The sequence below is a fragment of the Phasianus colchicus genome, chromosome Z (genome assembly GCF_987193195.1).
Source record: "Phasianus colchicus chromosome Z, bPhaCol1.hap1.1, whole genome shotgun sequence".
Taxonomy (NCBI): Eukaryota; Metazoa; Chordata; class Aves; order Galliformes; family Phasianidae; genus Phasianus; species Phasianus colchicus.
In genome coordinates, this window is record NC_143476.1 from 15,812,965 (window position 1) to 15,834,550 (window position 21,586).

The following is a 21,586-nucleotide window of genomic DNA, read 5'->3' on the forward strand; positions in this document are numbered from 1 at the left end:
AGGCCTAACCTTAAGCAAATTCCTCAGAATTTAGTGAACCAATTGAATTGAAGATTAGCAACAACAACAACGAAAAACAACTGAAAAATAGACTTTTAGAGTAAAATAATATTTTTTGAATAGAGAAAGATTCAGTAAGTCAATGAGAATTTTGAATATGAAATGAAATCTAAGTGAAAGAAGAAAATCTGCTCACTGATTACCTTATTACACTTTTCAGGGTGATCAGATTTGTGAAATGAGATGGTGGACTCAGATGGACTGTATCTCCAGAAATTGTTTCATATGTGTGCTGAAGTATGAGGAATGTGTTTAAAGTAAATTATTTGGCATTTGGTAACAAAATCATTGGCTTATTGAAATACTTTCTGAGACCAGGGCTAACACATGAACAGAGACTAATTCAGTCTTTACCCACTCAGAATAAAAAATCACCAGACTCTAGAACTAAATTTCTCCCAGAAATATTGAGCTGTGTTCAGTGCATACATAGATTATATCTTTATTATCTTAGTTGCTCAAAAGTGTTTAAGTAACTAAATGCCACTGATATCTAATGGAAAACTGTAATCAGATATGTGGTCTTGGCTGTTAAGACTGTACTCACTGAAATGTAACTACATGAACTTGAGCTCCTTTGCACCTGTATCTTACATTGTCACCTATCTTTATCTTTGCCATTTGCAAGCTGAGGCATATTAGAGAAGCTCAGAATAATCTCACAATATTTCACTTTTCCTGATATACTGGATCCTTCAGTGCCATAATATCTTGGTACTTTGTGAGCAAAAGAACTCTAGGCCCATCAGCACAGACTGATGAAGTTATCCTTCACCAAACCAAAAAAACATTGCTGTAGTCATGTTAGACATCTGCTTCTCATTGCCATGTATGAGACTTCTACAGAAGATTATTAGAAGAGGGAATGCGATTTTTCTTTGAGATCTGCACATTGAAATGAAGTCAGCACAAGAACATAGATCTGTGTGACATTATGGAAAGTTTTGCAGTTCGTGAGGCATCAAACCTAGTGAACCCTGAGTAAGTTGGAATAGAATTTTTAGAACAGATCTTTCAAGTTAGGAGCACAGGCTTAAGCCTTTAAGAAAGATGGATTAAAATTACAGTCATAGTACCGTAAATATATGTATTTGTATTTGTCATTCCTTAGAGCCTTATCAATCATTGTATCCAACCACAGGCAGTGCAGTCTATGAAAGCCTCTGGGGTCTTCAACAGTGCTAATACTGTTAATTCACTGAATATGAGAGCTCTTTTGCTGGTCATTGTCCTTTAAGTAACCAAAATTTACAGTGCACATACTCTGCTAGTGCCATATTTAACTCAGTAAAAACAAGTATGATACAAGCTGTCAATTTATGGCTGTCTCCTGTATTCCTATCTTGGAGATTACAGAACTGATTCCCCATCTCCCTCAGGATCTTGAGGAATCTCTGTTCTTTAGTTCTGTTGGTTGCAGATTTTTCTGGTTTACTGTATACAGTAGCCACAAGAGGGCAGAGATGTATAGCACTGTACTTAGTACACACCATGTAATGAATTTGTGCTTTGGGTGTTGAACTATCGGTAATGGTGTCTCAGTCCAGCTATGTTGGACAGCTTGCAGCATGTAGTCATAGATAATTTACAGTTGATGCATACTTTCAATGTAAAAGTAATCAAATTAATTTTTTATTGTTACCTGTACTGTGATACTGAATCATGTTAATTATATTAGTAGGAAGGGTAATTCTTTGTTTCATGTTGTTTACTATTTAAATGCTCAGGGACTAGTGTATTCTCTTTACAGTAAGTGAGGAAAACCACCTCTGAGTTTCTTAAGACAGTTTGTTAGATATGACTGCTTTGCAGGGGAGTAAGCATGTTGATCTTAAGATACATTTTGGTTGCCAGCTTGCTTCCCTTCTGCAGCTTAAACTTTTTGGGTGAGGGAGTGGGAAGACGCTCTACTAGTTGTTAAATAGTTTATTCTTTCTCCCTAGCATTTTACTAATTAAACAATAAATACTGATTAATAAATACTTGCTTATAATGTTTGTGTAAGAGAGAGAAATAGCTATAAAATAAACTCTGCTCCCATGAGACCCTACCTGGAGTACTGCATCCAGTTCTTGGGCCACCGCTACAAGAAGGATATCTGTTGGAGTGGATCCAGGGGAGGGCCATGAAGAGAGCTGGAACAACTGCCCTACGAAGACGTGTTGAGAGAGCTGGGGCTCTGCAGCCTGGAGAAGACTCTGAGGAAACCCTATAGAAGCCTCTACTACCCCCCCCGGAGGGGGTCTACGAGAAACCTGGAGAGGGACTTTTTGTACAGGCATGTAGTGACAGGACAAGAGAACTGGTTTTAAGCTCGAAGAGGGTAGATTTAGGCTAGATATTAGGAAGAAATTCTTTATCGTGAGGGTGGTGAGACACTGGAACAGGTTGCCAAGTAGTTGTGAATGACCCCTCCTGGAAGCATTCAAGGCCAGGCTGGATGGGGCTTTGAGCAACCTGGTCTAGAGGGAGGTGTCCCTGCCTATAGCAGGGGGGTTGGAACTAGATGATCTTGAAGGTCCTTTCCAACTCAAACCATTCTGTGATTCTCTTGAGCATTCATTGTTTGTCACTAGATATACGATCATTTTCTTGCATTGATTATTAATGAAATGCTTTGTGATTGGTGCATTTTTGAAACTTAAACTGTAACAGGCAGGCCTGAGACAATAAGAATGTAGTGCTAACATAACAAGGTCATAAACTGTACAAATAGAGTATTTATATGTTGTGTTGTTATTTTATTAAAAAAAAGTTAAGAATTACAGTTTTCCTCTTTTGTTCTCAAAGGCTGTTCTTAAACATGACAGAATTGCTGACACTTCTTCCTTCTGCAGTCCTTAGCTATTATATATTTCACTATTTACTTTTTTTACCCTTTACTAAATAATGCTTTCCAGATGTTTTGGTTTTTTCTTTGGTTCTTGTGATATGGCATATATTCTGTGCATTGACTGGTTCTTTTTCCTCTCTCTAGTACTGCCAGTGTGTGTAAGATCAGGTGAAAGAGCTGTTTGCTTGTTTTCTGTCTGGGAAGGCAAGCTGGCTGATGAGTTCTCTATACATAGCATATATTATAACAGTTTTTAATTTCTGCATTTTAGGTGCCTTATCAGGAGCCAGAGAAAGCTGGGAGTATGATTCAGGAGCAAGAGATCTTCAGAGTCCAGACCTTCACAGTCATTTTACCCTACAGAAAGTATTGGAGAATGGTGGAAGCAATGTGGCTAAACAAGCTGCTCTGCAGAAGCTTCTATCTCAGGCCTCAAATTATAGCAGCTCTGTTGGAGGAAACTACTTGGAACTTGCCAATACTGTAAGTACATTTTTCCTTCCAAGTCCTATAGATTATTTTTTCTTGTTATTCTCTGAAGAAGCATATTAATTCAGCCTTTGAACAGTCACAGAAACAATGTCAGGCTGCCGGTGCATTTCATTTACAAGAAAACGAATGTGATTTTAGCAAGTGGTGGTGTATAATATAATACATAAATCTCATACAATTGAGTGAAAAAGGATAGTAGTCAGTGAGGAACCGTGTTCAAGTTCTTAAGTTACGCAGCTTAACAAAAGAAGAGGTATGTGTGAAAACTTCCTATCCATTTCTGCCAGTGACAACACTAAACAGGAGCTATTGACAGGAGCTACTGACTCCTTTTCAGGCAGAGGCCTTGCAGAGGGATGGTGGCAAATTAGAGGACTGGGCAATCACCAACTGCATGCATTTTAACATGATTGAGTGCTGGATTTCTGCACCTGGGATTGGGCAGTTCTGGCTACGTGCTCATACTGGAGGATGAAAGTCTGGAGAGCAGGTCCGTGGAAAAGAATCTGAGAGTTCTGGTTGAGGACAAACTGTATGGAAGCCAGCAGAGTGCCCTGGGAGCCCAAAGGGCCGACTGTACCCTGGGATGCACCAGGCCCAGTTCTGCCACCAGGAGGGGAGCACTGTGCAGCCTCACCTCTTCACCAGGTGTCCCAGTGTAAAGGAGGACATGAAACTGTTAGGGAGAATCCAAAGGAGGGCTGCAAAGATAGTGAAGTGTCTGGAAGGGCAGACTTATGAGGAGAGGTCCTCGGGTTTTCCAGTTCAGTGCAGAGGAGGCCGAGGGGAGCCCTCATGGCGGCTGCAGCTCCTCACAGGTAGTGGAGGAGCAGCGCTGAGCTCTGCTCTCTGTGACAGCAACAGGGCCGAGGGAACAGCTTGGAGCTGTGTCAGGGGAGGGGCAGGAAGGATGTTAGGCATAGGTTTTTTTGTCAGAGGGCAGTGGGTGCAACCCTGAGCTGCCCGAGTTCAGGGACTGTTTGCACAACTCTCTCAGGCAAAGGGTTTGAATTTTGGGTGGTCCTGTGTGGAGCCATGAGCTGGACTTGATTGATGGTCTTTGTAAGTTCCTCTCAACATAGATTATTCTGTGATTCTCTTAATTCATTTTTTTATTCAGGGCATCACATTGTTGAGAAACATTATGTGGAAAAATTCTTCCCATGTTTTTTCTTTTAAAACTCTTTGTTGCTCCCTTACGCTTTCTATTTCTACACGCAAGAGCTATTCTTTGTTATGTAAAGATATGCAAATGCTGTACGTGTAAGGCATTATTCTTGGCTTCTCCATCAATACATTTGGATCAAATTCGTATTTTAGTTCTAAGTGAGGCATGTAATAAAAGACCATTTTGTACCATGGTCCTGATTTATGCTGTGCAGAATTTTAAGTGGAGAAGTAAAACATGAAAGAGAAAAGGTTTTGTTTTTGAAGTGATTGCTTGTCCCATTTGCCTTCCATGAAATTCACGTAGGGGAATTCTAGCTGCCAGCAAACCTCAGGAGATTGTCTAGTCCAGCTTTCTGCTCAAGAATTAATGTCTAATGGAAGTGATTGAATGGCAGTTGAGGAAAATCAACTTCTTTTAGCTACATTACTCAAAAATAAAACAATGAAAAATATTCTGAAAGTGTTTTTAAAAGCCTCCTATGTTTTTCTTGTTTACTTGTTTTGAATGCAATGTGATGCAGGACCTGAAGTTTCCATATGTAAAGTAAAAATCTGTAGATATTCTAATGGACCAAGAGACAAAAAAGTTCAAAGAAGTTGACAATTAATGGAATTACATCCTATGCTTCTCTGGGAAGCATATGATCAGTTGTAGTCAATTGTAAACCAGTTAATGAAAACTGGACAGCAACATACGAAATCTGTAAAAAGCAGAAAAAGCAGACATATGATTTATAAAGAAAATAAGATGGAGAATCTGGGCCAGCTAGTAGTATTATTTATACATCCTCTTATGTTTCTGGAGATGTGCACAATTTTGACTAAGAGAGGATGTCTGGATTTATTTGAGAACAATAATATCCAACCAATCTAAAACTTGCTTTAGCTGAGGAGTAGACTTTGGAGAAACAGTACGTGTTGTATATCTCTGGTAATACATTTGATCCTGACTTGAATAACATTGTAATAATCAAATGTAGAAGCATGGTCCAAACGACTAATATGTGAATTTCTGAATGGTTTTAAAATTGTGAGGTTGTTTTTTTTTTAATGTCTTTCTCAGCCCTATTCTTCCCTGCTCTCTGGTTTGTACAGAACACCACCAAATTAAAATAAAACTATGCTTGCTGGTAAAATTAGTAATTCCCCATGCTGAAAACTGCACTTGTGATTGTTCATTAAAAAGGTGCAAGTCTAGGTCTAAGGAAGATAATTTATCAGTGCTCAGTTATACATATTTCCATAGCTTTGGTTGATTTGCTTAAAAATACATGATTTTGGAAAAACATGAGCTACTTCTCATTTAATTATTTTAAAAGATGTAAGATACAGTTTAAAAGTTTAAATGGAGTGGCTTAGGACTAATATACCTACACAAAAAAAATGGTTTATGACTTTTCTTTCTGGAGCAGAAACTGTGAGTTGCAGAATACTTTTTGAATCTGGACTTCATTCAGGTTTCAAGATGAGTACATACTAACGGGTCCTCTTGTTATGTTCCTCCTGTCTGATGTTGGTTCAGAAATGGTGGGCTTTGGTAACCTGCGTGAAATAAATGGATCTGGGGGTGTTGGTTGACACTAGCTGAACATGAGCTAGCAGTGTGCCTGGGTGGCCAAGAATGCCAATGACATCCTGGCTTCTATCAGAAATAGTGTTACCAGCAGGAGCAGAGAGTTGATCTCTCTACTCAGCACTGATAAGCACTGTGCTCAGTTTTGGGCCCTTCACTACAAGAAAGACATTAAGACCCTGAAGCGTGTTTGGAAAGGGGCAGCAAAGCTGTGAAGGGTCTAGATCACAGGTCTTTTGGGGAATGCTTGAGGGAACTGGGATTGTTCAGTCTGGAGAAAAGGAGGCTCAGGGGAGAACTTATCACTCTACAACTGCCTGAAAGGAGGTTGTGGCAAGGTGGGGTTGGCCTCTTCTTCTGCGTAACTAGCAACAGTACAAGAGGGAATGGCCTTAAAGTGTGCCAGGGGAGGTTCAGCTTGGATGTGAGGAAAAATTTCTTCTCCAGAAGAATGGTCAGGCACTGCAACAGGCTGCCTGGGGAAGCCAGTGGCGTCACAGTTCCTGGAGGAGTCAAGAACCTTGTGGGTATGGCAATGAGGGACATTGTTAGTGAGCATGGTGTGGATGAGTTGGGGTTGGACCAGATGATTTTAGAGGTCTTTTCCAACCTTAATAATTCTATGATTCTGTGATACTGCACTGCTCTGACAGGTGGATACTTCAAAAACAGGAAGCCTCAGAAGAAACGAAGTTCTCCAAATGTAATAGATTTCTCTTTACTGCCATCTCTAAGTTTCATTTATGCTTCTTCCTTTTGAGAGACACCTGATCTTTGTTTTTTACAAGGATCTGTCACACTTCTGTTTTTAAATATTCTTTCTCTGGTCTTTGAAACTATAGTACAATCAGATATCTCTCATTTATATGTAGATGAATACAAGCTTCATAGCATCTTCATTTGACCCCTGTTAAGCGCTGGTGTCATGAGTTATATGCAAATTTTTTGCTTTGGCTTTATTACAGAGAAGAGGGGTGAGAGAAAATTGAGAGAATATTTACTCTGTTCTTCATTTACACTATTAATTTATTTCATTTACACTATTAATAATGAGAGGCTTGTTTACTGAAGTCTGAATTTAGACTTGTAATGTGAGAGACATTGCCTTAGAGATGTGATTTGTTATGGTTACTTCCTTCCATGTCTCTTTCTCAAATTGTTTTACCTACCTTATTTAACACAGTGTCAAACCTCTCAGCTCTCTTGTATTCATTTTCAGAAATCACAGATTTCAGCTTTCACATTTTTGTGGGTTTAGTCCAGGGAACTTTTCCATTCGTACAGAACCTGGACAGACTGCTTTGTACTCTCACTAGGGTTACCTAAAAAATCTCTAATGGATCACTAGTAACTGCTTTTCTGCTGTTTGGAAGTTGTTTGTATTTCTTTTTGTAAAACTGTTCTATAGACGAGCAAATATTTTAAAACAGGTGATGTGTGGATACTTCTCTCAGGTATTTTAAATGCTCCTAAAGTTAGCTGGAGATTTTTTAATCTCCTTCAGAATGATTATGAAGAAGCAGAGCAGAGCTTTTCTGTGTCATCCTGCCGTTATGAACAGTTCTAGGCAGTTGAACATCTCCCTGATATATCCATACAGCCCATATGGACATTCTCTTGAAAGGATGTTTTTTATATTTCTTTGTAGGTGTTCAGGGTTGGAGTTCTGAAAAAAAATTTTGTATCTCTTAACATGGATGCTTTCTGGTTAGAGACTGTAATGTTTTTTTTTTCTATGACCACCTTAGCATTTCCCCTGTTTGAACGCTTTTTCTTGTTACTTAAATTAAATCCTTTTGGTTTAAAACTATGCAGTAGGGCTAAAGACATTCTTTACGTACTCCTAAAGCATGATATTCCTCACTCAACACATTTCTCTTTACTGTTTTTCACTTTGTTACCAGTATTTATGACTAACATATTAACCTTTCCCGTGACCCGTCACCACCTACTAATGATGCACCTGTTCATGCGAGTAGGTTAAATACTACTGCAGCTGTCTTTCACAAGAGCCCTGATATGTCTTCCAGATGTAGTCATCTGTGAGCTTGTTTTTTATTGCATTTGGATGCAAACTTATATATTTAATGGATAGCAAAGAATTCAAGCATTTCAAATTATTTCTGTCAGGAAGCTGCATGTTGCTGATTTGTTTTTCATTTGTACTGGAATCTGCAAAGTTGGATGAGAAACAGTAGTGTGGATAGTTTTGTAACCAGAGAAATAACTGATTTGGTGGTGTCATATCTGCTCAATTGCTAAGAGCTGTGCAGTCTTGATTTGTTCCCTGTGCTGCTGTCAGGAGGAACAGCACTCCTCTGTTGCAAGAGATTGTAGAATAGTAGAATCACCAAGGTTGGAAAAGACCTCTAAGGTCATCCAGTCCAACTGTCCAATGATGAAGAGATAAAGTGCTGTTCTCTGGAAATTTCATAGAGGGCAACATTTCAATATGATATACACATTTCATACTGGAATAGCAGTGAATTTTAATAATCTGAGGGAATTAAATTAGGAGACATTTAGTTCTCTTTTTGTATTGCCCTTGCACATGATAAAAATAAACTAGATAAACTTGGTGCTTTTTTGTCTTTGAGTTGAATGCATACATACATATAATGCTCATGTGTTTCTGTGTGCTTACTGTTCGCTTCTGTCACCAAAGTTCAGTGTTGGTAAGATGAATGTATTTGTTGTCACAAATAGCTACATTTACATGAGTGAAACCAACAGGGATGGTTTGATTTGCCATGATGATATGATTTCGCACCTTTATTCTCTCAGATGGAAATAACTGGGGGTTTTTGTTCAGAAAATCTCTGCACAAAGATGCAGAGAATCTTGAATTTCAAGAATGTCGCCCAGAGGATGTTGATACATGTTTAAACTGTCCAGTGTTTTAATTTATTAGATCTGGGATCCTTTATTAATTTTTTCTTCCAAAGACACTACAGTTATACAGATACAGCTCATTTAGTTGAGAACATTTAGGAAAGGTTTGGTGGGAGTATAATTAACTTGCAGAGGAGAAGAACAGAGCTGTATTTTTGAGAATAAGTTTGTGTTAGGATGCTTTCATGACCACATGCTCTTAAAAGCTTGTGTTGCTGTTTTCCACTTCAAGGAAAGAGCCACATATTTGCATGTTCTTATTAATGCAGAGAAAGCAAATTTACGGACTTGCCAAAATTGCTTCCTGCAGCATCTCATTGTTTTGACCAGTAATGAAGCAGGAATAATCCTGCTTTATCTTGAACAGAGCTGTCTAAGCAAGATGGATGTGTCTAGAGTATTGCTCTGAATTGCTCTACCTGCCAAATCTTCACTCATTTCTCATTATAAAGGGAGCTGATTTTGGACTGCCTCCATAAAGAATAAAACAGAAAGCTAAAGCATCTTTTTGTAACATCTCTGGAATATGTTATTCCTCAGCTAATCCTGTCTGACTTGCCTGTATGTGTATCTCTGCTGGAGATATTAAAAACTTTGTTGAGATTAGGAACGAATGCTTTGATCGTGCATCTGTGTGTGGTGGGGGATCTTTTGTGTACAGTGGAATTAAGGTGACTAACCTAAGTTTAGCTCTGGCTGTGGTCTGCTAGATAAACAACTCAAAAGACTATAAAGAACAAACACGTACTGTGAATATTCATAGTAAAGCTATATATAATTGTATTGAAATTACTCTCTCACCATGATCACCACAGATGAGAACGTAATGTCTTTGTCTTAGGAAAGGATTGTGTTCTGCAAATAGGTATTACTGTGATAACCTCTTTGTCAGACTCAGTAGTTGTTCGCATTGCTAGTTTTTCCTCAGGATCAGCTGCAAGTTATAACAGCTAGAGCAATTCTTTTGAGAAAGATATTCTTTTTAGTTGACATAGCTTGTAAGTGATAATATAGTGATAATATTGCATAAATTACTATTACTTTTTTCAGGGATAGGTCGCTTTCCTTTTCTGCCTGCAAGATTTGTGTCATAATTAGGCAAACATGAAACTGAATATAATCTTCTGTCTATAAAGCGTTGTATTTAAGATTATCATTGTGTATTGCATTCATTTCAAACTGTAGTGCAGTTTGGATATCTACTTGAAAAAATACTGATAGCCTATTTCACTCTTTATTTCACTCTTTGTCAAAAGTAGCCATTTATGGGCTTGTGAAATGCATGTAAAACCTAAATTAGTAAAAACTAAATAGTGATCTGCATGTAAATTCAATACCACTGTCAAGTTATTGAGCATTTAAGATGTAGTGATTCCTTGCAATGCCTTAATGTTATGAAAAACATGCTTAGTACTGTAGGAAGATCAATTTTACGTATACTCACACAGGACATTTTGTTGAAATTTAAAGTGCTAAATTTAATCTTTGTCCAGCCTTCTCTCTAGCACTTCAGACCGTCTGACAGTACATCGTGTTATTATCTTACTTGATATCTTACCTCCCTGTTTGACCGTAAGCCAACCAGCTGATATTTCTAGGGTTGTATCCTATGCAACTAGCAGAAGATGTGCCTGTGTAACTGTAAGTTTTTCCTTACTGGTATGCTAAGACTATCAACTGGTAACAGGAATCTGCTTCTCTGTATCAGTTTTTTATTTGGCACAGCTCACCACAGTGTTAATGTTAAGGGAATAAAGATGTTACTCGTTAAAGGACCATACCATTCTCCCCTGCATTCCTCCCCCAACTGTAAACCTTTGTGTATGCACTGTAATTATGTTAAGCTTCATTATTGTCACATTTGAACTAATCTGATGAACACATTTTTTCAAATTGACTCTTTAAGTACAGGAAAGATTGTCTGGTTGCTGAAGGAAGCAGAAATACTTCTGCAGGTGAGTGAGAACAGAGGACTTCACAGAGATGTGAGACTTGTGTAAAAGAGAGCCTTTTTTATTTAGTAAGGATCTACTCTTACAGCAACTCTAATGATGAAGCACTTTCTCACTTGCTTAATGTATAGCCATCAGCTTAAACTAAATTGCAATCGTTTTTGTTATTACAATCATCCAGGTATTTCTTTGGGGAATTTTTTTAAGGAAAGCATCAAGGAAGTTTGAAGACACACCTGTACCATGATTAGATTCCATATCCCAGTTAATGAGCCCATACTGTTAAGTGTCTCATTTCATTTCTAAGTTTTTACAGTTTGATAACTCAGTAATACTGATACATCCTTTTCTGGTGAAATCTGCTCCTTTTTGTTCTCTTCTAAGTTTTCCTTGCTTTTAAATTAAGCCTACTTGTTCCTCAATTTGGGAAGCTCCACTCCTTCAGCTTCCCTACCCTTTCACTTACATACAGTGATTTCACTTACATACAGAAATTTCAAACATCAAAGCATCAAGTATCCCATTTTCTCAAAGCACACCTATTTGAACAGGAGAATAATGCCCCTCCTTTGCATGAGATTGTTGTGGATAAAAAGCACCTACATTTCATGTGTTTCAGGGAATTTGTTCAGTGCTGTATGTGCTCTGTTGGATAAACCAGAGCTAAATTAGTTGTTCACACTGATTTTTCCCAGGTTATTTTATTAGGGGATGTGTTCTGTATTTGAGATCTAGCGTATAGTACTAAATAATAGTAAATAAATAATACTAAATAACCAGAGATGGATCTCTACCCCTTCTTCCTTTAAACACTTTGATATTCTGTGTCCTATGTGCAACTGTTACTACAGTTTCTTTTTATCCCCCCAAAATCTATTAGAATAAAAATATAGGTTAATTATTAATTCATCTGAAATCTAGGAAAGTTTGAAGTTGAACAATATTTCAGTGGCCTGGAAAGTGGAGCCTGCTTTTCATAGAAGATCTTTGCCTAAGACAACGTATGCCTTTTGTGCCTTTGCTTCCAAGATGGACATCATTTCCATTCCACCAGGCTTAAAATAAGGCCTGAGAATGCCATTAAAATAAAACCTGATCATGGGAATGTAGATTCAGGCTTGTCAGAAAGCCAAATGGTTTTGTTTGATGGACATTTTTAATGTTTGGGAATGTGGAAGCTGTTTATCTTTGATCATGAGCAAGCATTGTAATGGAATTTGTTTGTTTGAAGCTCACATAAGGTGTAATAGGGTTATGCAGTATGTTCATAGAATCCTGGCTTCTGTATCTATCCTCCTATTAGTGCTCCGTTTCTCCTTTTTCATGTTAAAAATTGAGATTATGGATTATTTCTGTCAGGAATCATCTATGCTAATATGTAGTTTCTGGATCTTAATGTACAGCTGAGCAAAAAACAAATTATAAACTTTTTTGAAACTTCATTTCTATAGCGCATTAACACCATTACCATGTTAGATGATAGGTGCTATATCCCCCTTCTAACAACTCTATCCTGAGGTTCCTTTTGTTTTATTTTGTTTTTAATTTGTTTTGTTTGAATCTTTTTAGAACTTTTATCGGCCCGGAGTTATGGGTTTCAGCACAGTGTATGTGTGTTCAAGCAGCCTTTTTGTAGATCTTTTTGTGATGGTTTTATTTGGAACTTTTGTGAAACATTTGAACAATATTCCTTACAAGTGTGTAAGGAAGATGAAGTGCATAGAATGGTGGGTTTTTACACAGTGCTGCGATTCTAATTGTATAACTGAAACAAGCACATACCGGTCAAGTGCTAAAAGAAAGGGGTATCTTAATAAGAGTATTTAAATAGATGTTCTGAAGGCGTAGATACTGAATTTCAAAACTTTGAATTTAACTTAGTTGCAATTACTTTGTATACTGTCATCCTCGACTTCTCTACTGTTAAGAAGCTGTTTATGCATCTGTTTTTGTTTGCTGCAGTTAAGAGAGCTCTGGCCCTGGTAATAGCAAGAGCTATTATCTTTTCACTTTTCCTAACATTCTTTTTTCTCCAGTTGTCTGAGATGAAGAGCAATTCATTTCGTACATTGGGCTGTCATCACTGCACATGTCTGTACAGAATATAGAATTAATATTACCTGCTTGGCAACGTTGAGCTGAACCTGAGACCTAGGATTAGTCTGCTGAAGCATCATTAACCTCCTGCATTCCAGCGTGCCAAAAAGATTACCCTGCAGCTCTAGTCAGACACAATTTTGTATTATCAGCTTTTCTGTTTGATCTCTTGGCTTGTAGTTCTGGTTGATAATGGTGAGCTTCTATGAACCCTCATTTACAGTAAAGATGAGAGAACTTGTTATTTCTCCCCTTTTACACACATACAAAACCCTTATGTTTTGCTTACATGATATATAGAAATTTTGAAAATGTATCTATGCACAGTTGAAAAAGGACTCCAAAGAGCTTTTCCAGTTCAGTGCTCGTTTGGTTATAATGCAGAAATCAATCATTATTCTGTCAACCACGTGAGACAAGGCAGGGTTTGCACAGAAATCTATCAGTGCCATGATTAAATTCATCAAGATGCTTCTGCTCTCTGGAACTGTTTCTGTCACTCTTGGATTTGGGATATTGAGCTGAGGCAGTATAAAACACTGGCATCATTTAAATTCCCTGCCACTCTTTATGTTCTCTTTTTTTCTAATGAATGTATGGTTATCAGCTTAGCTGTTTGGGGTAACAATATTGGAGCCAGTGCAAAGGAAGTGGAATATTTCTTTACACATACTTGCTATCAATTATACTTTCTGCTTTCTGTGAAGATGTTTTTCAGCATGATTGCTTCATTTGGTACTACAAAATCATATTGCCATTTCTCAGACAGGAGACAGATTATGATGATAGCTGTATTGCACTGTGTTGGTTAATTCTACTTTCATCATGGGAGAAAGCAATCAAAACAAACTACATGAATTTTGGGAAGGGCAGTATCTATTCTATGAAGAGCTGATAATGAAATAAGAACCCCACTGATGTACACAAGCAAGATTTGTGCCCTAATATAGACATCTCTAATTTCCTACACTGAATTTCCTATTATTTTACCTACCTGAAGGTATAATTTGGTGGAGAAAAAGACATTGAATCTTTCTTCTTTATATATTTTTAAAAAGATGCCTAATACTGACTGAATTTACTTTTTACATAGATGTTTGATTGCCTCATATGTGCAGTAGAAAAGGAGGGTTGCCTTAAATGAACAGAAATTGTCTTGCATTTACAGAATTCATCTGATTGAAAATGTTTTAAATAAAACATTTCAGTGAATCCAAACTCTTTAATATTGATACATATATATATTACACATTACATCATACATTACACATACATAAATGTGTGTATGTGTATATATATGTGTGTGTGCATGTGTATATATATACACACGTGTGTATATATACACATTGTCAGAAAGTACTCATCAGTTAATCTGTTAAGCATTCTAAAGAGATAATGATCCTGCATGTCAAAATGGGATGCCTGGGTACTGATGAGGGGCTGGAATCCCTCTATCTTCTTCGTGTCAGTGTGAGCACTTAGTCACAGGTCCAGCTCAGGGAATCATTTGTTTAATATGCCAGTGGTATTAGAAGCCTGTGGAGAGAAGACTTATGATTAGAAAAGGTAAATTCAGACTGACCACACATGGTTGTCTTAGAGTAAAAGAGAAGTGGGCAGCTAATGAGCTGGGAGACCTGAATGTTTACACAGACCCGTAAATAAGAGCGTATGAAGGAAAAGATATGGAATTAAGAGAATATCTGATTTCTCATTTTCCCAATCAGAGATTGGGAAAAATAGTAGAGACTTAGTAGAGGAGTACTGGCAATTCATTATTACTTAAGTGAGAGTTTTTGAAAGAGATTTAATTCATATCTGATAAACATAAGGAAATACATGTTCTATTAAAGTGGAAATGCAAGTATTTTAAAGGTAGGATTTAGCCATGCACATATTATTAAAAATGAGCTTAGTACAATAAATACGCAGAACTACAGGCTGCTTCTGGGAAGGTTAAATCAGAACAGCTGCCAGGATCCTAGAGGCTAGAAATGAATTGAGTGAAGTTTCCTTATACTTAGTCACAGAACTGCATAATGGCTGATGTTCGCAGAGAGCTCTGGATACATCTACCCTTGATGCAGCAGGAGCACTCAGAGCAGGGTCCCTAGGACCACATCCAGACTGCTTTTGAAGATCTCCAAGGAAGAGACTGCACATCCTCTTTGTGCCAGTGCTTCATCACCTGCACAGCATGGAAGTGCTTCCTGATGATCAGGGTAACCTCCTGTGTTCCATTTTGTGCCCACTGCCTCTTGTGCTCATTGCCTGGCATCTGGACATGTAGAATACTTGACTGAACAGAAGGAATACTCGATGGCGAATGGAAGCTAAGCAGAAATATGATAACATGAACAATACTTCAAAGAATGCCCTTGTTTTAAGCAAGTAGTAGATGAACTCTGAGGATAATTAGGCGGTTGCAGGATAAAAACAGTGTAGAAATTGCTGCCGTCTTTCCCTGTTGTCCTCTCAGACACATCTCAAACATTAATAACAAGCACACATTTACTCCCTGGTCCTCGTCATGTTCTGACCTTATGTTTAAGGCTTAGTGGGGTCAGAGAGAATCAAAATGAATGTGATAGCTTTCGATGAAATGACAGAAAATGAGAGTAGCTGGCTGACAGGTTGGTGAGTGGCTGCATGGCATGAAATACTGGAGAACTGAAAAAAGGATCAAATGTAGAGTCCCATGGAGACTGGTCGGGTCAAGGACATGGCTTTTTAAGTGGATTATGTATTTGGAGAAGGGTGAAGGGGTGAGAGCATCTGATTGAAGTGCTTTTTGGTAATTGCATTATTCTAGATGTTTTAGACTAATCAAGATGGTGTGATTGAATGAAAGATGATAAGTTTGCTTGTGTTTTTCAGAGACAGTTTCATTCTTTGGTGTAAGGTTACTTAGAGTCGTTTCAGATGAGTTGGATTTTTTGTTCTTTAACCCTAGATGCATACCCTTCAGTGGCATTAAATGGCAACAGTTTGCATCAAGAAGAACCTGTGATCCTTTTTGCCTCTCCCTTTTAAGTAATAGTGTGTTAATGATGCAGAATAAAGAGTTGTCTGGAAGCATTAAGTATTGTACTGAATTTCCCATTTGTCCATTGAAATTTAAATGTAGGCAATGTAATTTTGTGCCAGATTGAGAACAAAAATATGCTCATGTTGTATGTCATAGGTTTGCAGTATATGAATGTGGAATTTATTTGTGTGGGGCATTGTACAGAGTGCTGCTCTAATTATAAAGATGATGCTAAAACAAACCAACTGCTTAGTGAATTCCACTCAGTGTCATTTTGATTACAGTGATAATTAAACAAAACAAAGCATGCTCTTCTTCCACGTGTCCTGGAATTGTGGTTGGCTATTTGTGTATGTTGTGTGCAGAGTGAAATTGCTTGTTAGAGAATGGTATACACTGTGTACTGAAAAACACATGACCTAAACATATTTAACAGATAACTTTTTATGCTGTGTCTTTCTGTGTGCAGCTGTCAAGGATGGAAAATAAATGTGTGGCAATGGTCACACCTGCTCCAATAACTGTTAAGAAACAGATCTTGCGAGGGAAAGACCTTGTAAAATAACTGTGGTGATGCAGAGTTTTTCTAAGAGTTGCATCTTGTCCCAAAAGAATACTATTACAGATAATGTAAGTTTTGTTCAATGATTATTCAGGCCAAAGGGTAGACTCCTCAGTAAATCTCTTGTAGATTTAAATGATTGTTAATAAAGGTTTAAAAGAGTAACAGAGTAGAGTGGCCATAGAATAGTTAGATCTACAGTCAGCAAACTGGCTACACTAATGGTTTTTACTGGATAACTCTGAAATTGTCTTGGGAAAAATCTGTCAGTGCAAATGCACTTACCTACAAGCAGTATGCATTGTGAGTGCTTTAGAGGTAGAGAAAGCAGTAATTGATCAGAATGCCCTGAGACTGAGTGGGAGATCAGCAGCTCTTTCTTGACAGAACTCTTTTGGAGGATGCCCTTTTCTGTTAGCCTCAGTGACAGCTGAGTTCATTCTGCTTTTTTTTTGTTACCCCTTCTCATTTCTGTTATGGGAGCACAAACTGAGGCATCCAGAAAATCTTCCTTTGGGCCAAGAAATGTACAGGTGTATATTAAGAGGTTCCTTTACTCCTTGCATCCACCTGTGTACTCACATATGCACATCCTAGTGTGAGTGGATGCTAAAAGCAAAGGCAAACACTAGATTGAGGGAAAGGGAGCAGTTATCCTAGTTGACAAACTAAGTTAGGAGAAAGAGAATGAACAGTTAGGAATAGGCAGGGATTAGTCTCAGTAGGCACCTCTCATGCTTAGTCACAGGGCTCTCTATTATCTTTCTGGCAGTATAGATTTTGCATTCTTGAGGCCAAAGAGAGAGTGTGTGTTGGCTTCAGTGAAGTTCTTAGTCCTTGCTGCTGCATTAGGTCTCTTGTATCTGGAAAAAGTGAAACTGAACAGTGGTGAAATCTATCTGGGAATTTAATGTTGTGGTGTAATGCTTTCATTGAATCAGTAAATAGACTCATAAAAATGCTAGATAATTTGAATTTTCACAGGTGAACAAGTTCTATATCCTCTGATGTTTAGAAATATTCTGGATGAGTATTTAAAAATTGTGATGTAATTATCTTGGAAGGATGATGCACTTAAAGTCTTAGCTAACACTGTAATATAGAAAAACATGAGAAGTTTTTAAGGACTTCAGAACACATTGAAATGGCACTGGCAGTACTCATTAAGTTAAAGAATGATTGATGCTTTCCAACTCTGTAATGTATAATCCTGTACCACTTAGTGCAGCTTGTAACAATTGCAGTGGGTGTCTTTTGGAATTGGAAGTAAAATAATTTATCTTCCATTTGGTTTAATTACTTCATTAGTTTGCCCATGAGCCAAAACTATTTTTTAATTTTAAACTGAATCGTAGAATCATAGAATATCCCAAGTTGGATAAGATGATCTATAAAGATCATCAAGTCCAATTCTACTTTCTCCAATTCCTTTGTGTATTTAGAATCATAGAATTAATTGGAAAAGACCCCCAAGATCATCAAGTCCAACTGCAACCAAACCACACTACCCTAATTCTAACAACCCACCACTAAATCATCTCCCTGAACACCACATCCAGGTGGTTTTTAAATACATTCAGGAATAATGACTCAACCACCTCCCTGAGGAGCCTATTCTAGTGCTTGACAACCCTTTCTGTAAAGAAGTTTTTCCCTCATATCCAACCTAAACCTCCCCTGGCACAACTTGAGGCCATTTCCCTTTCTCCTATCACCTGTCACCAGTGAGAAGAGACCAGCCCTGCTCTCACTGCAATCACCATTCAGGTATTTGAAGAGAGCAGTAAGGTCTCCCCTCAGCCTCCTCTTCCCCAGACTAGACAGACCCAGTTCCTTTAGCTGCTCCTTTTAGGGCATGTTCCCCAAACCATGCACCAGTTTTTTTGCCTGCCTTTGGACCTGCTCCAGCACCTCAATGTCCTTTCTATAGTGACATACTTCTGGGGGCTGGAGGCCTTGAAAACACTCAGGGCTGCCCTAGACAGGCTCACACCTCTAAGAGGTGGCAACCCAACGCTCACCCTCACCTTTCCTGTGGGTGGTTTACCCTTGGTGACCAACAGTGAGGCCGTAAGAACAAAGCATCACAATCCCTCCCCGCAGCCACCCTGGGCATCCCCCCCCAGCAATGCCTTTACGATGTTTATCAGCGTGAGGATGTAGTTCTGGACATGCTTCTTACGCTGGAAGCATACCACTGAGTTATTTATAGCCAGCAATTTCTCACACTCCTCCAGCTGCTTCAGCAAGTTGGAGGGTTTGCCAAGCCCTTGAAGTCCTTATTATTAGATAATTCTGGGGTCATGCCTGCATTGGTAACCTTTGACACAAGCGCCAGAACTGTACAAAGATAAACTCAGAGGGAATTCCAAGCAGTTATGAGGGAGTATAGGAGTTAGTAGGGTTACTGATGTGAAGTACAGATAAGTTTGTTACCCTCTCATTTGGGAAGACATGAGTTGGAAAAGAAGAAATGTTTTAAAATGCACTGTATCAGCTGCAGATTTTGAACTGAAGCTTTTGTTCTCTTGTATGAGAAATGAGGTAAGACAAGATACAGAACCACTATAAAGAACCACATTTTTAATGCACAGGAAATCTGTACACAAAACTGCACCGGTTGTACTGTTCCACCCTGCAGTCTAGAGAACTCTACCTCCTCCTGGCCTCCTTGGTGCTGTCTGCCTGTTGTGACGCTGGTCTCTGGTGGCTGAGATAGCAGAGATCTGCCAGCAGAGAGCAGTGCAGCCCCTTGTCATTACTTGAGGAAAGGTAAATTGAAACATGTCAGGTACAAAGCAGATGAATAAGGAATGCCGAGAAGCACTAAATGTAGAGTTGGAATGGAACTTGAAGGTAAAGCAGGAAAGATATTCTCAGTGAAGAACATAATGAAAACTGAAGGCAATGCTTGGTTAACATGAAAGAAAGAAGTGAAATCAAAAGTGCAGATTACTGAAAGCAAATGAGAGTATACAGAATACAGAAAAAAGAAACAAGTAGCGTGAAAATAGACCTGGAGAATAAAAGGAAAACGCTTGTAAGGAGATTGTGACATTGTCCTTAGCCACCCGAACCAGTTCCCAGTATTGGGGAAATATATGGGGAAGGAGAGGCGCCAGAAAATGATTGTTATCTCTAGTATCGTGGATTAGTTTATATGTGTTTGTCTTGGTCCTTTTTATTGCACTTTTTTACTGTCACTTGGAATAATTACTGTTATGTCTTCATACTGATATCTGTATTGATATACTGATATCAATACTAAGATTGATAGAGAAGAAATTAAAATTAAAATCTCTGGTTGATATTAAAAATTTTACTTTTGGAGTGCTTATTTTTGTAACGGTGCAAGGATTGTGCCGTGGTTTATATCTATGCCTGTTCTCATGAATTTTTTGAACTCTTCTCAGGATTTGGCACTCTTGTAATAAAACGTAGTAACACGATCAGGAAAGTTTCAGCTGCAGAGTATGGCATTCCCTAATTATAAGTGTAGCATAATCCAGCACTGCAAGGAGTGTTGGGCTGCCACTAGATTCTAGGGAAGAGAGGGAGTGGAAAAAGATTTTTTTTTTTGTTCTGCAGTGGGTCCAACATGACATCAAATCTATCTTGTTAAGGATTTTTCTAGATTTTTTACTGGATCTGAAAGCAAATGGTTTCTTCTTTATGTAGCATCACCCCAGAGTCTTTGTAAAATGCTTGTGTGTTATGTAAAATCTGCAGCTTTTTAAAGGTGCTTTTGGGTTTACTGTTACCTTTTGAAATCTTTAAGCTCCCACCCTCAGAACCACCCAACTTTCTTTACTGAATTGCTAGTGGGAACAAGGAAGTAGGAATTCGGCTTCATTGTTGTCCAGGTGGCATTTCCTGTTACTTGCTTAGTTTTATAATTTTGGTACAGTAATTAGTATACAGAAAGCTGGAAAGATGGCTGTAATTCCAAAATGAACTCTCTATAGCTCTCTCCCTCCCACTCTCTGCTCAGTACCGCCCCTTCCATGAGCCCTTTAGCCAGCAGCAAGACAGCTGTGTTTGATCATAAACCACTTAAACTCCAGGCTCGCTGGAACGGGAAACTTCAGCGTGAAGTGCAGCATTGGCTTCTCTCAGAGACAGCAGCTTTCTTTTCTTCTCCCTCCCGAGCACTGAAGACCATCGCAGCTCTCCTTTTATTTTCTCTGTGAACTTGAGCAAAGCTCACCAAATTGTTCCGAATACGTTAAGCAACGCTATGAGATGTCCTTAAATGGAGTTGCGGAAAAGAGCAGCATAAAACATCCAGCAGAGGTGAAGCACGACTTGCGGATGGACTGAGGCAGCCCTGAGATCTAGGCAAGCAGCTTCTTCCTGGGATTTTCTGAGCCCTCCGTGGTGTTAGCAAATCACTAGCAGCAATGGATTACATGTGAAGTGAAAACTAGTTTGGCTCTTTTAGAAGGTCTTTGATTGTTAATGTTAACAGTTAATGTGGAGTAAAAATGGCTGTCTAGGGCAGAATATTCGACAGAAGAAAATCGGAAAGTGTTGAATGGGTTAAACAAATCTTTGAAGCATTAAAACCTGCAGAAATCATCAAGCCCTGAGAAGTCTCATCATGAATTCTGGAGTTGCTTTGAAATATGGAAATGACTCTCCTGCAGAGCTGAGTGAGGTAAGCAGTTTCAGTGCCCTTCTTTGTGCTTTAAAAAGAAACACTCCCCTTTTGGGCTTTCACTCTGCAAGCAGTGCAATTAAAAATTAATAGAATATGTAACTTGCTATAACTTGCTGTGCCAGTGAGGAAATGACCTGAACTTTCTTACTGCTTTAGACTGAATAAGTGGTGAAAAGCAAACGATGCAATCATGTCAAGATGCTTTTTCCTGTTACCATGCAGCAGAGATTGCCTTACCTCCCAAGAGCTGTGCTTATGCCCAAGGTT

General features: G+C 38.5%; 1 protein-coding gene across 3 annotated transcripts in view; it reads left to right on the plus strand.

Annotated features, from left to right (window-relative positions):
- Positions 1-21,586, plus strand: part of MCC (MCC regulator of Wnt signaling pathway) — a 182,413-nt gene that overhangs the window by 18,045 nt on the left and 142,782 nt on the right. For 2 of the 3 annotated variants that reach the window (XM_090132372.1, XM_031609899.2), the window contains exon 3: positions 3,165-3,376. In XM_090132372.1, coding sequence (XP_089988498.1) covers positions 3,165-3,376 — 212 coding nt within the window. Of the gene's footprint in view, positions 1-3,164; positions 3,377-20,706; positions 21,317-21,586 lie in introns of those variants that run through there. The other variant, XM_090132373.1, reaches the window with a different exon arrangement.